Below are 19,001 nucleotides of genomic sequence, written 5' to 3'. Positions count from 1 at the left end.
TGATGATGATTGTTTTTCAGTGTATTTTTAAATTTAATCTACACTGTGAAGTCAAAAGTATGTGGACATCTCTCCTAATTATTGAGTTGTTCAGGTATATAAAATCGAGCACATAATGATGCAATCTCCAAGCATTGTCAGTAGAATTGGTCATACTGAAGCGCTCAGTGTCTTCAAGTATGGTCATAGAATGCTGCCTTTGCCTCCATTAATGAAATTTCTACCCTGTCAGATCTGCCACAGTCAACTGTAAGTGCTATTATTTTAAAATGGAAGCATCTAGGAGCAGCTCAGACCATACAAACTCAGAGTCCTGAAGCAGTAAGTACTGAAATTGTCTATCCTCTGTTGCATCACTTAGAGTGATGAGAGAACTACAGAGGTCCTAATTAACCTCTTGGAACCCCTGAATGTCTCAAAATCAAAATTCTGGGGGGTCCCATAAAATAACTTTATTATAAAGTTATGCTATACGTTTGGGAAAAACATGTTCAAATACGAACTTAGGGAAAGCTCATTGTTTAGCTGCTTCACTTACAATTGCTGAGCTTTTGTCTTTGATATTCTTGCCTAACTTGGGATACAGCACTGCTTTGCCTCAGGGTGACACTGTAGCAAATTGGTTCATCCGATTGGTCCTTCATAGCCTAGAGAATGGAACTATGCCCAAGATTACTCTGAAACACTTTACATTATTTCATAGCATATTTGTAAATCTGAAAACATGTCCTATTTTGCAAAAGAATGGTGGAAAGACTGAATTGTTACTCATTTCTTAAACCGAATACAAAACAGCAGATGTGTAAGATCTCAGTCAATGTGTGGAAGAGTGAACTACCAAACTAGAAAAGCACATTTCCAAAAGAAGAATTGTTAAACCAGCCATTAAAGCTAACATCAGTGGCGCTATGGCATGTGAGTTAGCAGCCAGCCAACATGGGACCCCCCCCCAAATACCAGGGGGAATTTAGCATGCTGATGTTAACGCTACAGCATGCAAAGAGATTTTAGAAAATTGTATACTTCCAACTTTGTGGTAACAGTGGGGAACTTTCCTGTTCCAGCATGACTGTGCCCCTCTGCATAAAGCAAGATCCATAAAGACGTGGTTTGATGAGTTTGGTATGGAGGAGCTCCAGTGGCCTGCTCTGAGCCCTGTCCTCAACCTCACTACACACCTTTGGGATGGGCTGGAATGTTGATTGTGAGCCTCACAAATGCAGGCTGACCTCACAAATGCTGGATGAGCACAAATTTCCACAGACACACTCTTAAAATCTTGTGGAAAGGCTTCACAAAGGAGTGGAGGCCGTTATAACCTCAAGGGGGGCATATTAATGCCCATGGTTTTGGAATGGGATGTCCAACAAACTCATATAGGTGCAAGGCTCAGGTGGCCACATACTTTTGGCCACATAGTGTATGTATGAGTTGCCAGCTTAAAAACCACATATCAACACTCATTGATCATTTTAGTGAAATTACAATATACAATTTATCAGGCCCCCTCTACCAAATTCATCATTGGGAAATGACCACTATAGGACCACTGCTGACCTGTTGTTATTTGGGTGGTGGAGCGTGGTGGAGGTCGTGCTGAGGCATCAGAAACTGTGGTGATGCTGGAATCTTCAACTCAGATAACAAATTCTGATGAAGTATTTTGTGATGCAAGTGAAGTACTGACCTCAAACAAGATGCTGATGTTGATATTGATTTCACCCATAGATACTAAAACTCTTGTGAAAGTGGCTTTACACATCACTGTAAACCTGAGGGAAAGATGTTCTTTCAGCAGATTTCCCCAGCAAGACCAACATTGCAGATATAAATCCAGATATGGGACCTGCAGCAAAATGCAAGTAACAGTACAATAAAGGTAGAAATGCATAAGTAACAACCAAAGGAGAAATATTTATATAAAAAGCCAGTAAAAATTTATTTTTTAACTATTGCTTGATAACAGCTTACACCAGGAGTAGACAAATATTAAAATTTGCACGGGCCACCAAGCCAATGAATCTTAAGGCCAGAATTCAAGCTGGCAATGTCAAATAATGTCAGAATTAAATGAAATTGAATTACCATCAAATGTACTTAAAAAGAAATCGGTGTATATTTCAGCACCACTAGAAGCTCGCTCCGTGCCCTGGACCAATCACAGTCAGGTTGAGGTCTCAGAACTAATGATGTTTGAAAAGCTTTACAATTACAAAATATAATGTAGGTGTAGTGTCAATAGGTGTTTACACAACAAAACACAGGTGATGTTTTTTAATTAACTTTAATAGATAACAAGTACATTGACTTTTTTCTCCAGAAATAAAACATTTAGTTATAATAATTACAAACAGCTCATTTGTGCACAAACTGGTTTTTCTGTGCCAGCGCTTATGGCTTCTGCCATTTTTCATCCTAACCGCAACAGCGCTGACAGGACTGTGGGAAGTGTAAGGCAGTGAATCATACATCTACACTGCCTTCAAAATACATTCAAATGGAGGAACCTCTGCATTTAGCAGTGTTAATAGTTTATTTAAGGTGGAAAAAAGGCAGGACGATGGTCTGTACTCTTATTTTTTGTTGTATAATACTGTGTGTGCCTGGATGTGTGTGACTGATCATGTTCATCAAGGTCCCCAAATAATCAGCATCTGGTTTATTCCATTGCTTTGGCTGACAGCAAAAGAAAGCAAAAGAAGGGAAAATGTAGCTGTTGGTGGATCGTTCCACTGACCGCTGCGGTACGCTGCCCTTGCTGCCAGGGGTGGCAGAATTTTTGATCGCTACTTCACTGAAAACACTGGAATGTCCAGTTTGCCATCAACTACCCTCAGAATGTAAGCGCAGCATTAGCTTGGATGTATTGTTCTGTAAACTTTAAAACTTTCCTCCAAACTCTCACATCTTATTCACAACAATCGTTCTTTTAAGAGTCACTCATTGAAAGGGCCTTGGGGAACCATTTCAGGCATCACCCCAAAAACCCTTTTCGAGAGTGTAGTGACTTCGCCTGCAGGCCTTCTCTTTGAAAGAAGCATTCCAGTTATTCACAAAGTTTATGGCTGGTTTTATATGCTGAAATTTCCATGCAATGTTAATTGCTTGAAATTCACATGAAACTAAATTGCATTTAAATTGCATGATGTAAAGTGTCCTGAAACTCCCTTGAAACTCAGCTGAAACAGTTGCAAGCACCTTGACTTTGTGAAACAAGTTTCATGAAACGGCTAATCAAAGCGGCAGTAGGCCTTGATGTGATCACATTGAACAACATAATTTCAAACAGTTGATGTCATCAGATCAATGGCTTTGGCTAAAACACAAGTACCAGGAAAATGTAAAGTAAAACTGTAGCTTCTATCAGGAGCAACGTCCAGATTTACTTCATGACAATTCCTGATCAAATAATTCAGTATGTTACAAAACAGTTTTCAGTTTTAGAGCAAATATAGTTCAATTGGAAACAACTTGGTTTTCTTCATTTTTTGTCTTTCACAACGATTCAAAATGATCATATTTCTGTGAAATTTCTTATGTGACCTGTGTGTCATGACTGGCATCAGACCAAGGGACATGTGGTCGTTACTGTTCAGATTGAAACCTCTGCAGTGATGAGCTGTACAGATAGAGTTCTATCAGTTTGCATTCTCAGTGATTCATTTTACTTTAATGAAATTCACATGAAATAGACCAAGTACCATGTTTACTTGCAACTAGCTCAAAATAGAGACTTAAGAGGATTAGTATGTTTAATATGTTAAGTCCATTAAAACATGTATTTGATGTACACACACAATTTACTTTTTATAGGCCTTGGTAAAACATTTTATCAAAAGCATCTTTACGCTTTTTTGTGGATTATACAAATAATTGCATTCAGTTTAACTACAGCCTCTAGTGAAATGGGTCTGTGCTTCTTTTGCATTTGGCCCAGCTCAAGGCCAAACCTGATGACATTCTTTGCTGATAGACATCAGTTTTGAAACATTTACTGGTGCATTACCAGAATGAGCTTTTGGCCCTGATACTGAACAGTGTACATTTGATGCTTAATTAGAGAACGGGCACAATAACACACCCAAGTATACAGCGTTTCTTTGAATAAACACCTCACAAGTTCCAGCTTATGAAAAAAAACTTGATTTTTTTTGCATTTTTTTTCAGTGTTGTTTTTGAAAAGATCTTTTTGATTATTTTAAAGTAAAGTTGAAAGATTTAAATTTATGATGAGTTGAATTTTCAAACATAAAAACTTCTATAACTTCTGCGTCTATAGGCGGAGTGTTATTTTAGCCACACCCCTGCATTTTAGAGCAGGAAGTGAGACTGCATCCCTGTCCCTCATGACCACATGGTGAGCAGTTAGATCCCATTGTTTTGAAGTGAATGTGTCAGTGTGTAGCATTAAGAATTGTCACGACCGAAACACATACTTTCTGCTAAGTTTTTTTTTTAGAGTTTTATGAAAAACATGATGAATTTATGTGTGTACAGGTGTTTAAAGCTGTGTTTGCTAGTCATGTACTGGCTAGCGTTTTTGAGTTCTGCTCAAAATGAGCTCAAATTGTCAGTACCGAAACAGTCACTACTGAAACATTTGGTTTTGGTAGTGCTGTGATTGTTTCAGTAGTAACAAAATGGAATGTTCATTGATTCATTTTAATAAAATAAACAGAATTAAAGCATGAGGTCATTCAAAGCAAAAGACTTTTAGTCTAAAGTCCGAGTCGGTTACAAGTCTAAAATGAATTTTGAACTCTGACCTTGAACCAATTTAGTAGTTTGAAATAACACTATCCAAACATTTATTTGGCAACAACAAAATAGTGAAGGCTAATTTTTTTACTAGGATCTTTTTCTTAATAATTTAATTTAGTTGTTTACTTGCTTTTGTTATGTTTTAAACAAGTTGAAGTTCTCGTGGCATGACACTCCACCCACAAACATCATTAACCAAAATATTCATGTTATGTATTTAAAATGCAATAAATATTTAGCATAATTAGCTGTCTGAGCTCCCTAAGTCAGTAGTTGTGGTACTGTCCAGGGAATCAGCCATTTTCTAGAGTCTCTCATTGTTAAGATAATTTCCGTGCACTGAAACTTTTATTCCCTGAAAGTTCCCAAAATGCAGCATAAAAACCAGTGAGCATCGACTGTTCACTCCCTGTTCAGCTCAATTTTCTTAAAGTTTCGAAAATCAGACAAACACTGTATGTTACCTCACTTGCAAAATCTAATAGACAGACACTCATCGCCTCCAAGACCAAATGAAATGCTGTTTCTGAATGATCCTGTATTCATGTCCGAAATGTTTTTTGTACATGTATCATTCTAGAAGGTCCCTCTTGTGAAATGTAGAAAGGAAAATAGTACATATTTATTAGTATATACACAAAGTTACTTGCATTGCATTGATTGTGAAGGATTTGTTTAAAAAAGGTTATCATGGATGAGATGCATAATGAATAAGAGCGTGAAAATCAGACATCAGGGCCGTCTGTGCTGTGATGGTGGAAGCTAACTTGTGAAATGTGTTGTAAAGAATTTGTGTCAGTATCTATATAAGGAAATTAATATAGGATTTATCAATGCAAATCAAGTGCCTTATTTTTAATAAAAATTAAATTCTGGTAATGTCCTAATTATATTAAAACACATAAGATGTAACAGGGGTAGGTGTGGTAGGTAGTGGATGATGCTGTGTTACTTATATCAGTAAAGATCGGGAGTTTTCTTTCCACACTTGGTTCATTTTCAACCTTTTATGTTTTATCATTTCACATGTGTAACAAGACAGGATTTACTCTCTAGAAAGTAACACATGAAAGTAACATAAAACTTGTATAGCCAGTCAGAAGCTTCTTTACAGTGGAATTATTTGTTGTGAATCATGAACGACAGTTTTAAGGTCAAGTCAGCCCCGATGAACCCCTCACGATACTGATTATTTCATTTTACCCATTATTTCTTTGATCCAGGGCAGGAATCCAGAAATCTTGGTGTAGCCATATGGTGTTGGGGGAGTTACACAGTTCTTGACATAGAAGGACATGATTCCGACTGCAGTATTATTACACACCAAAGGACCTCCAGAGTCTCCCTGCAACAAACAGGTACAATCTTAGCACACTGCTGAACTGACCTTTATAAAGCTACCGCTTAAAAGTACAAACGCTAAATGTAAAACACTGAACACTGAATGTAAAAGTGCATTCAACAGATTTCACAAGCAAAAAGCTTTGCCTTATTTATCAAAAAAACAGGTTAAGAATCTTAAGAAAAACTTTACCGTGCAAAATCCCCCATGATGAGTGTCTGTACACAGTATGTTATTGAATTTCCACCAATGTTTGCATTTCTTGCTGCTTAACATCGTGACTTTTGCCTCCAAAAGAACATCACTAACAGATCCATTGTTTTCTGTGCGTCCCCAACCAGCTATACTGCAAGTGGTGTCTTGCTCAATGTCTTGGTCTTTTTTTGGGATGGAAATCCAGTCAGCATTTTCGCTGCGTACAACTGGCTTGGCTAGCTGCAACAAAATCATCAGGATTATTAGCAAATGCAGTAAACAGAACTGAATATGATCAATAACAGAACTGAATATGGTTCAATCAGATTGTTACACTGCAGAGCTTTTTTCAGAACCGTCCCAGAATCGTCCCGAAAAATATCGCCAGTCACGCCAAAGTTTACCTTGACCATCAAAAATATTAAATGTTTTTTGCTTACATTACATTTTTTTCCTGGAAGTATCATAGTACTACCATTTTACGGACTCCAAAAAATGACAAATGTCAGATATTAGTGCACAAAATATAAATTTTAAGCAGTTGTTTTGGGATTTCACCCCCCGGATTTTTTTTCTTTAAAGGCAGTTGCTACCTTTTTATTTAATATAAAGATTTACACATCAATGAAATGTGCAGCGATGTTGCATAGGAATTTCTTCTTAGCTATAGAAATTTCAAGAAAGCAAATTAAAAACAGTTTCTGCATTAAACATTTTTGGTGGGCATGGACATCTGGGACCAAATGGCTTAATCATGATTTTATAACTGTTTTACTGACATTACGTTATAAGTTAATGCAAGTTAATTGTCCCTTAAGCATCATTGCATAATTTAAGTATCTGTCTCAAAACACCTAATTGAACTTATGAAAGGTTTATAATTAGCTTTTGAGTTGGATCTGGTGTGTTGAGGGGGGGTTCGGGGGTCCACAGAGCTGCAGTTGGGCCCACTGTCTATAATGGAGTAAACAGGGCCGCTGTGTCAACAAAGTTAGTAGTGACAACTTTTTGCTCAGTGGTTGCATTTTTTAAACATTCAATAAAATGCCTCATATATATATATATATATATATATATATATATACAGTTTTATTTACAAGTTATCATTTTTTAAATTTAATTTAATTTTAATTTAATTTTTAGAGAAGTAGAGAAAATATCACAGATCAAACACTAAAAAACGAAACCACTATGCTATAGTCCCCCCAGAGAGGGGACTGCTGGGATATGTAGTTTTTGGGACCTTTAGTGAGACATACTCACGAATGAAATGCTTTAAACTTTTGTTGCCATTTTCAACAGAAGGTTTCTGAGGGTTAAAGTGGAAGGTTGAGGTTCTGCTTTAGTCCATTTAAAAACTTCAGCAAAAGCTTTGTTTGAGTAATTACTGCATTTACCTTAAACATTTCACCATGTTTTACCAGTTTTGCCTTGCACAGATTAATAAACTCAAACAGAAAAATTTTGGAGTGATTGTTTACCTTCAGCAGCATGATGTCATTTGCTGGGTTTTTTGGGTCATTGGTAAAGTGTGGGTGGCTGTATTTCTCCGTCACTTGTATGCGCTGAAAGATGTTGGTCTTCAGAATATGAGCACCTATCACTGCTGTCACATCTGTCCATTTTTTTACTCTGTTAAGAGGAACCAACAGGTAACACCTTATTGTTGTGCATTAAATGTGCTTATTATATATTGAAATAATTCAGTATTTAAGCTGTGTTAAGTTTTGCATACCCAGCCATCACCATGTCTTGAGATGTCTTAAGACATGTCTAAAGACACATTATGAAGACGTCTTAGGACATCTTGAGGCATGTCTTAAGACATGAAGACATGTCTTTAAGACGTGTCTATAGACACGGATCTTAAGATGTCTTGGCAATAATAACATCTCAAGACGTCTCAAGATGTAGGATGTATAATACGTATTTTTAAATTTTACCTACATTTTTTAAAATAAATCTTTTACTTTTAAATATTTTAAGGGAATTTTAAAATGTAACATTATTTATAGTTAAAATTATAGTAATTATTTTTTTGTTCATTTTTTTGTTCTATGTAGGATGCATAATGGTATCATTTATTTTAATATATTGCATATTATTTTATAAACATACAAACATTACATACATTAGTACATACTACATTTATACATTTCAGAACAAATTTAACAAGTAATAATAATAATAATAGGCACATGGTTCCCAGTCTGTAGCTTTCTCTACAATAAGCCATTTTATATGAAACCACTAAATGATTTTGTTTACATCGCAATGACAGAATTATGCCAAGTTTAGAAAAATGTGGAATTCTCCTTTAAATGTTTCTGTTGCATTAGAAAAGTTTATGGAATCAGTGATATGATGAAAGTTTATTTGTGAGTTCATACCATGCCTTCAACATGGTGGTAGTATGAGGGAAGACTCTTATGCAACTATTTTGTAATACAGTGTTGCAGCAAAATTAAAAAATTTAATTCAGTGCTTTTAAATACCTTTTTATAGTAATTAACCCTTAATGTTTTAACAATGTGGTAAAATGTGTTAAATACATTTTTTACAGACTATTTTACAGTTGCTTCATTTTTTAATGAAGGTATCATTTTATCAACTTTTAAAATAATAATAATAATAAGGAGAACAAGAACAATAATAAGTATGCATAAATTACAGTAAAGTAATTTAAAGGGGTATGGAAAATCACTATTTTACAGTTTTGTATTTCCTTGTTAATCTGTTAAAAATTCAGAATACTTCTACATTCAAATAATTTACTCTGCAATCCAAAGCATAGCCCATGAAAAAGCACCCACATAGCTTTCAAAAAATATAATTACAGTTATTGTTTATTGTTTTTACAACTGTGTATATGCACAGTACAATAGCGTCATCACACTTGATATGTTCTACAGAAAGAGAAAAACATGTTAACTGACTTTGTGTAGAAATTTGAAATATACTGCAATAAATACACAGTTCCACAAACCAATGAATCTGATTTTAAGGTCTGCTGTTATTCCGTATATAAGTTATGCTGAGGTTATTAACAATATAGTACTATGAACAATTATAAATGATAGGAAACAATTTTAAGACAAATTAATATGGACTAAAAAGAAAAACTGACCAACAGAGTAATACAGAGGTCTGAACCCCAGCAGTACTCATAACATACCTGAGCCAGATAATGATCAGCTGTCAAACAATTAATACCAGACTCAGATGTGCTGGTAGCTGGAACAGAGTCAAGCTGTGGACATATGTGGACACAGGAAACAGGACACAGATAACGTCCATGCCGTAATGCCTGAACACTAACATTACTGATATCGCACTGCTAATGTTACCGATCTCTCCTTTCAGAGTTAAATCCGTGATGAGTGAGAGAACTGTCAGATTCACAGCCCATCGCTTCTTCCTCTGTTTTTTGTGTTACTCTTCTTTGTCAGAGATATGAGGAAAATGCATCTGTTAAAAAATCAATTTTAAGACAATAAATTTGAAATTACTTTTGGATCTGCATACACAAGCAGGCTGAATTTAAAGGGGACCTGTTATGCTAATTTCCAATGTTCATAAATTTATTTTTGGGGTCGACTATAATACATTTACATGCTTCAGTGTTCCAGAAACATTATTTTTCTCATACTGTAAATGTTTACTCACCCTCTGTCTGAAACGCTCTGTTAGAGCTCCAGTGTCTTTAAGCCCCTCCTTCCTGATGAGCCCAGTATGCTCAGATTAGTTAGCTCGCTCACTTGGCTCTGACTGATCAAGCACCAGAGCGGTTCCGCCAATACACGGGCTCCGGTAGATGCGTTGCGTTGTGTGAGGGCGTGCCAAGCTCGCTGGTAGGTGGGCAATAAGAATTGTGTTACGGGATTACATCATCTTGTAACAAAGGAAAAGGGCTGGGGAACTCCAGGCCTCAGGCAGCTGAGAAAAGTGGTTTCTGTGGGAAAGAGTTTCTCCCTCTGGCATATACTTTCAGCTTTGTATCTTACATGCACAAAAAGCTACATAACACAGTAAATAAAAGGGAAAGCATTATATATTCCCTTTATAAGTAGAATATAATGTACAGTATACATAATTTTACTCATCTAAAATCAACTCAGGCATTGAGTACACAAAGAAATGTGACAAGGCTTTAAATAATACCTATGCATGAACTCCAGTGTGGCACCCAGCTCACACGCATAGCTGATGTTCAGACAATGATGTTCAGTGTAATGAAAGAAGCATCAGGATGAGGCCACTTGCTTAAGAGCACAGTTGAGTGTTGAGAATGATATGGACTGCCACCATACTGGATGAGGCCCAAAGAGAGGATGTTCCTTGGGAAGGATTGAAAACAACAAAGTTGATTAGATAATTCACAATTCTATTGTTTTCATCCTCTAACATGCCAAAGTCAACACGTGACAGAAATGATCATTTGCTATTGAGGCAGGTGTGAGCTTAGTACTGATATCTGTATCTGTTAAAAGCTGTGTTAAAGGAGAATTACATGATTTTTAAGCACAATTTCATCATTAAGATGCAAAAAAATAGTTTGATACAAAATGTTCCACTGTGGAAAAACTTACAGAGTCAGAGTTGTTCATAGTGGCAGTGACAAGAACCAGGCGTTTGAAGAGTTCAATGCCTCTAATCTCTCACAGAGAATTATTACATGAAATGATTATTAATAAGAGCTAAACTCTATTAGATCGTGTTTACCACATGCTTTATGCTATAAATTGTAGGGCTCTGAGACTTGCAGTATTACACATTAAAGCACTGTGAAGAAGTAAATTCATAAATATTGACACAGTGTTGGTGATATTGCCATATCGATATTTTGAACACAGCTGTAAAGGCAAATAACATATTAATAAATTGAATGAACAAAGCGCAGATATTTGAATATTTGAAAACCCGGCTTTACCTAAACATTCTGCTCTTCTGTATTACCATAAATACTTCATGAATTATATTTGTTTGAAATACCCACCAAATCTAAACATCTGTCTGACATTCTTATAGTTTAATTTAAAAAATTAAAACTTGAGTCTCACCAGTTGCTCAGCTTCAGATGATTTCTGATGAGAAACATCTAAAACAAAACAGACACATGAGGTAAATGCAGCAAAACAACAGTAAGGCATAACAATGAAAAACACAAAACAAACTGGTCATTATATATTACTAATAAATGTAGCCGAGTAAAACAGATTATTAATCTAAAGCACAGATAATACATTTTAAAAATACTCTAGAAAGTACAAATCCACCAAGACGTTACTAGAGTAAATGTAACTGAGCAAATTAAAATTATTACTACCCTCTCTGAACCACACAGACTGACGGACTATGTTCAGTTTCATTGTTGTATTGTTCAGTGTGCTGACCCTGCTGCGCTGTGATCAGTGCGCTGACCCTGCTGCGCTGTTGATCAGTGCGCTGACCCTTCTGCACTGTTGATCAGTGCGCTGACCCTGCTGCGCTGTGATCAGTGCGCTGACACTGCTGCGCTGTGTTCAGTCTTAGGTTTATTTCTGAGGCAGTCTTTCATTTGGAGCGCGTGCTAAGCGAGATCTGACGCAGCCGCGAGGCGTAAACAGACACGCCGCTTAGCCGCTAGCTAGCTAACTACATACGCTAACCTACCGCTGGTGTCTTCACTCGGCAGATCAACCCAGAAATACAGAAACAAAAGTGTACTCCAGCTGACTGTCAGTGAGGCTGCTCATCTCATTTTGTCACTACTCACCTTTTAAAAGCAGACTCTGACCGCTGACCGTTAGTCAGCTACGCAGCTGAAAATCCTCGTTTCTGGGAGGCGGCGCTGTCTTAGTAAGGAGTGTAAGAGAGTCTTATCAGGTTTAACACTCGCTAAACAAACTCGATAAACTGCCCGCGGTAGCGACCTGAGAGACCCGCTCACTGTAACGGCTGTAACGGCCGCGTTTGGCTTTAAACGGAGGAACGGCGGAGAGCGCTCGCGCTTCAAAACCGAACGTCCAAGCGGCGGAGTCCCGCGCTCTGATTGGTCTAAACTCCCGCCAGTCTTTTGTTTGTCCTCCCATAGATCTTTTTTTTTCTGGCTCGCACGGCTCTGCTGTACTGAATGAACTGTGCTGTTTTGTTTTTGTTTGTTTTTTTAATCTAGACACAGAATAAAAAACTGCAAACCCTTGAAATACATAAGACAGCTGTGCAGCATTATCATACAGCATCACTGGAGACCATGTCTTAATATATTAAAGTCGAAGTATGAAGTTGGACATTTAAACAAAAATCTGTTTATTATGTAATTTTACGTGGTGAAACAATATAGCTCTTTATATATTACTACTCAAATACATTTGTTTATTATTGTTCGTGTTTTCCAAATACTGGAGATAATAATTTTGAAAGTTATACAAATTGAAAGTCTAACTTTGGGCAGCCCTGATCTGCTTAAGAAAATAAACAGAAGTGTAGATGTTGAAGAGAGTGAACCAAGTGCTTTTTTTTTGCATTAAGTTTTGGTGGTATGAGATCTCTAAAGTACTCAGGTTAGCTGTTAAGTACATTTACTTCCTATTAGCTCAAAGTTGTTTTATCTTGGTTCCTAGCTTGTTGTTTCTGGTTACAGTTGTACATTTGAAAATAGATCAATGTTGTTTTAATCATAGCATGTTTTCTGCAAATGAGCAAAAGGTTGTGACTGACTGTGATTATCTCCTTTGGTAAATGTTACAAATTAAAAGTTATTCTACCATGAACTTCAATGATATAAGGAAATGAGTTTAAACATTTTAAAGTAAGGTAAATGGTTTAAGAATTGTTTTTTTCTTTTGCTATTTTGCCACTGTAAACACATTTCTGAAAAAAAAAAGAATCACAAAAGTACAGCAAGTAAAACCTTAGTGAATGTTCTTTTAGTAATATCACACAAAAACCATAAGATTACAGCAGGCTGTTTCTTGAGGACATACTTATATTCTCTCTTATATAGTTATATTCTCATTATATTGTACATTAGGCAGTGCTGTGGTAATCCTGGTAATCCTCAGTAGTAATTTTCAGTTTGGCAGTATCACAGGAATACCACACTCATACCACAGGACCTTTTGTAATGGACCACTCTTTGGTCTCAACTGAACTGTCTTAAGACACAACATCTCTATGTCTTAAGACAAAGTGATGTCTTAAGTCATGCCTCGTCTTCAAGACACACAAAATAATCACTTACCTAACTTACTTAACTTTCATGTCTCAAGACAAAGACAGTGTCTTCACTCATACGTCTTAAGACGTTCTTGAGACGTCTTGGCATAAAAAAATGTCTCAAGACATCTTATAAATACTGTCAAGACATCTTAAGACATCTTAATACACAGTGACAGCTGAGTATGTGATGTCTTTGAATAAAAAAAAAGTGTGTTGAATTATGAATACTAATGTATGGCAATCATCATATTTCAAAAAATCACATGATATCAAACCTAAGCCTGTCTGTACAGATTTAAAAATATTTTAAAGGTCTGAACCCCTTATACCCTTACTAATTAAATTACTGAATAATTTACTGAGTTACAGAGATGCATATCTGAAAATTAAGATGGTATAAAGCACTGATATTAACAGTGTTTACAAAACTCTCCTCTGCTTGAAGGGGAATTCCACCTTCTTCATACAGTTTTTTACAGTTTAACGGTTGAGGTGGTGCCCACCTTTCCAGGGAAGAACAGAGACCTGCCCCCCACAATATATCATCGTAAACATAACTACATAATTCTAAAGAACTTGTGCTCATTATAGACACAAAACTATTCGTTTTTAAGTTCTGAAAGATCATCACCCCCTTCATATGCCTCACAGTGGTCCACTGCCTCTCATCCCTGAACCATAGATGTACACACATAGATGCTGCTATGGGTTCAGCCAGGCACGTCAACGGCGCCGCCATTTTGGAGTGGTCAACATCGCTGCCCAACTGTGTTCAGTACAATAACAGAGTGTGTCCCCTCCAGAAATTGCTCTTGAATTTTTTTTCTATTTATTGTCCCCCAACAGTGAAGTAAAATATCCGCCCATGTGCTCCTCCACCATTAATGGATTTACAAATATGTAAATTTTAGCTAAAAAGCTTTTCTCAAAACTACTGTAAAACAGGCTTCAGGCAAAGTATTTTTTTAAATTTTCATGTAATAACTGTATGTGACAAGGCAACTCTTCAGACGTCTGAACAATTCTGACTCACTTTCTCTACAACAGAGTATTTTACACCAAACTACTCTGAATGACTTTGTTTACATCTAAACCATTTAATTCTCCACAAAATGGGAAAGATCTGTGGAATTTCTCTTAAATGACTGTCGGCCTAAAGCATAGCATGCATTTCTTTTATTCTCTCGATAGACATTAGACACTGTGACAGTAATGGTAAAAATGTAGAAGTTATTTGTTCCCAGTATTATTTCTAGTGCTGGATGACCTGTAGCCCTGCTTCATTACTCACTAATCAAAGACAAATCATTGCTTACTTTAGAATGTTTGGTGAAGCCATTCACAATGCAACAAAGAACCAACTAAAGACGGCAGAAAGATAAAGAACGAAATGAAAAGCTTACTGATTTTGGCAGTGCGCAGCCGTCATGACGAATTGTTCACTCACAAGGAAGCCACCACAGAAGTGCTGAGTCCCTGCTTGGAGAGACACCATGTAGGGTCTGGAGTGAGGTTCAGCCTCTGTGCCATTCACTATACCAACATTCACGCTGGCTGGGAACAAGAAAGTAAATCCAAGCTGATCATACTTAGTTATCCAAACATTGTTATAGACTAACTTTGCTACTATATTTTTCATAAATAGGTGACTATTGATATTTGGGCATTTTTGAATCTTAAAGGGAAGAAACTCTCAAATCACACATTTCCAAGTCTCAACTGTTTAACTGTATTGACTGCTAACAAGACTTTAATGTGAACACACTTGCATTACTTTTTGTGATATATTGTACACTTTTTTACATTTAAAACGAATAATTAAGTTATTGTAACAAAAATAATTTGGTCCTGACATCTGAAAATGTTTAAATATACATCATGAGCTGGAAATAGCAAAATAATAACAAAGAAAAATTATAAAACAGTAACTCATACAGTCGTACATAAAAGTTTGAACACTCCTGGTCAAATTTTATGTTTTGTTGATTTTCTAAGTGAAAGGAACAAACTTAAACATGGCACTTCAGTACACAGTTTCTAGAAAGAATAAAACATAAACCCAATGAACCTCGATATTTGTAATTGAGCAAATAAACAGTAATTGTCCACTAAAATGAATGTGTTAGATATTTGTATTTTAATTGAAGTCGGATTAAAGCTTGTCTTAAAATAAAGCCTAAAAGATGTTTGTCGGTATCACCACCATTCATTCTGTGGTGGAAATGACATATTAACAGTTTTTAGTATTGTCAAAATCTCTTATCATTCTAAGGCTAATCAATAGCTAGCATATAGTGTATCCTAAAAGCACACAATGATTCTTTTTTTAATGTTGTGACATAATTTTACATAATTTTAAAATTAAAAAACAAGTGATGAAGACATTTTAAAAAGTATCCAGTACTGTCTTAATGTGACCCATATGGAAGAGAAATATATGTATATATTTTATCAGATTAAATATGTATGTGCAACATAATTGATATTTTAAAAAATATACACTGATCAGCCATAGCATTAAAACCACCTCCATGCTTAAGCATTTATTGTCTGTTTTATCAGCTCCACTTACCATTTAGGTTCACTTCATAGTTCTACATTTACAGGCTGTAGTCCATCTGTTTCTCTGCATGCTTTGTTTAGCCCCCTTTTACGCTGTTCTTCAATGATCAGGACCCCCACAGGACCACCACAGAGCAGGTATTATATGGGTGATGGATCATTCTCAGTGCTGCGGTGACACTGATGTGCAGTGACACTGTGTCAACTCACTGTCCACTCCATAAGACACACCTACCCTGTTGGCCCACCATATAAATGTAAAGTTACAGACTGTAGCTCATCTGTTGCCGACGCTGCCCACAGGACACTGTTGGCTGTACATTTTTGGTTAGTGGACTATTCTCAGTCCAGCAGTGACACAGCAGTGCTGAGAATGATCCACCATCCACACAATACCTGCTGTGTCGTGGTCCTGGCCATTGAAGAACAGTGTGAAAGGGGGCTAACATAGTATACAGAGAAACAGATGGACTACAGTCTGTAATTGAAACACTACAATTACAGACTGCAGTATTGTTAAGTGGAGCAAATGAAAGGTACAAAGAGTGTAGAAACAAGGAGGTGTACTCAATGAAGTGGTCGATGTACATGTGCAATATGATGGATGTTTTAAATATTTGCCAATATATGCAAATATATGTCAATATATTAAAATATATACTGTTTTAGTGTTCAACACATCTGGGTCAAAACTTTGATGTCCCTGAAGGCCTTTACTGACCATGTTAGATTTAGATTTAGATTAAACAGAACATCAGTGCCAGGGTTGTGCTCACCTGCTATGATAGACAGAAGCTGTGTGTAGGTAACACTTACCAGAGTGACCCAGCTGTGGCAGCAGAGCAGCCAGAAGGAGCAGAGAGATGAGAGCCATGGTGCTGTAGTGAGAATATAGTGGGTGAGATTATATGTAGCATGGTGGGTGAGGTAAGTTCACCACAAGTGGACCCTGTTCTCACATCAAGCAGCAAGTGCTCCTCCTCAAAAACCCTGCTTTTCCTGTTTATCATATAGTGGTTTATTTTCACAGAGATCATATCTGTAACAGACGGCATGTCTGATGTCAGCAAGCTGATGGATCTGACCCCTGGCCTGTGTTAGGCTCTATGAAATGCTTGTTTTCAAATTCTAGAGTCAGAAATAACAGAATAGATAACTCATTTCATTTGTGGATTAATGATTAATCATTAATTAATTAAGTTATTTGTAGGGTTAATGACAACTTACAATTCCTAATTTACAGTCCCACCAAAATACTGAAATTCTAACGTCTTACTCATAACTGAAAACTCTGTCACTACATATTATGTTTTACTTCAGTTTGAAATAGTCAATTTTATCATCCAGACCACCAGACAATCATTCCACCAGCTGTGGTTGTCTTATACCTTTGTAACATGCAAAAAAGCACTTCTAGTTGTCTATAATGTGCCATTTTGTTCTGTTCTCACATGATATTAGTCATTTTAAAGGCCCTTCAGTGCTCCAAAGCTGTCAAGTCCACATTCTCAAAAGAAATTTAGTTTCACAAAATTCTGGTGTGCTTCGCAGTGTCATTGCAGTAACAGCCCAATAAACACAGAATGAACTGCTCAGTATCTCTAGTGACAGAAGCAATACTTCACAAGGAGCTTGACTAAAGCCTGAGCTAATGCACTAACTACAACTAGCCATATGACAAACAAGGCAGGTGAATCAGATCAGTATTGGCTGTGGATGTGACAGTCATGTGATCTCCCAGGGATTTTGGGAAGTGGAGTTTGCTGAAGAGTGAGGTCTGGAGGAATGCGTGACATTAAACATATGGCAAGATTCATTTTTGGTGTTTGAGAGATGACCTGACTTGTGACCAAAATATTCTGTGCAGTTATTTGGTGCATAAATAAATAACAGAAAGTTGCCCAGAGTCAACAGTTAAGGTGCATCAAACCATACTTGCTCTTGGCAAACAGTAAAATCTTTGAGAACCTGTTCGTGGGCAACACATTTCATTCATAATTAATTGTGATGACATTTGTTTGATTCTGAAACTTACAAAAGGTTTTGAGCCGTCACAGATTTCTGTGTTGTTTTATACACAAAATACTGCTTATGTTAGTTATTTTTGCCATGTGTAGCATGTCTAGACTTTTTTTTTGTATAAATGGGCAGAGTATGGTGACTTCAGATACTTAGATGACAGTTGACTAGCTTTCTGATTCTGGTCTACTATTTGCTGCATTTTGGCATATTCACATACATTGACCAGCCTAGGAAAAAAGTTTGTGGTGGGGTGAGTGTGGGGCGGTTTGAGGCGTAAGATCTTCAGAACAGATAGCAATGTGTAAAGAACTTGCTAAAATATTTCAACATTAACCTGATACACACAAACCCATGAGATTATGCCTGATATTAGCAAATACAATTTTTAAGTATTTAGCAGTTACTACAAACACAGGCCTGTATGATATGGAGAACACTGGTCGAATGAGAAAAGCATATGAGATAAGCTAGTTGGCTGTGTCTGATGTTCATGTTCAAGGTTCAAGGTTCATGTTCATCACTGTTGACCCCAAAGAGCCTTGCAGGATGATTGTCTAAAAAAACCTACATAGTTAAAGTAACGTTTGCTTAAATTTCCCTGACCTGTGATATTATTCTGTCATTTTAAGCTAAAACATGGTCATTTTTGGCTAAAAAGTCTTTGGTAGTGTCCTTCAGTGCCTTGCAAAGCAGCTAGCCTAACAAGAGCAAACTTCAGTAGCAGTAGAGTGGGATGCTCTGGAGCAGCTGCACATGAGCCCAATGCCACCATGGCCAAAGTCAGTTGTCGGCTATGGGGTATAAAGTCCCTCAGCATTGGGCTGTGGAGCAGTAGACTGCGTTCTCTGGAGTGATGGTGCTCCATCCATTAACTCTGGGATGAGCTGGAGTGATCCAGAACTAATCATCCAACATCAGT

General features: G+C 36.8%; 1 protein-coding gene and 1 long non-coding RNA gene across 2 annotated transcripts; both read right to left on the bottom strand.

Annotated features, from left to right (window-relative positions):
• Positions 1–2,119: 2,119 nt before the first annotated feature.
• On the bottom strand, positions 2,120–17,115 carry LOC118819286 (mast cell protease 1A-like). The gene is made up of 5 exons (XM_036587006.1): positions 17,020–17,115; positions 14,902–15,086; positions 7,780–7,963; positions 6,296–6,538; positions 2,120–6,106 (listed from the first exon to the last, which is right to left on the bottom strand). Exons 1-5 carry the CDS (start codon positions 17,113–17,115, stop codon positions 5,951–5,953), a joined length of 864 nt encoding a protein of 287 aa, XP_036442899.1. The 3' UTR covers positions 2,120–5,950.
• Positions 9,127–12,387, bottom strand: LOC118819150. The gene is made up of 5 exons (XR_005008135.1): positions 12,054–12,387; positions 11,359–11,396; positions 10,460–10,635; positions 9,965–10,146; positions 9,127–9,766 (listed from the first exon to the last, which is right to left on the bottom strand). It is a non-coding gene; the product is annotated as an uncharacterized LOC118819150 (long non-coding RNA).
• Positions 17,116–19,001: the final 1,886 nt, after the last annotated feature.

Source organism: Colossoma macropomum, unplaced genomic scaffold, assembly GCF_904425465.1.
Source record: "Colossoma macropomum unplaced genomic scaffold, Colossoma_macropomum, whole genome shotgun sequence".
Taxonomy (NCBI): domain Eukaryota; kingdom Metazoa; phylum Chordata; class Actinopteri; order Characiformes; family Serrasalmidae; genus Colossoma; species Colossoma macropomum.
The sequence above is the reverse complement of the archived record's forward strand: the minus strand, read 5'-3'. Positions and strand labels throughout refer to the sequence as shown.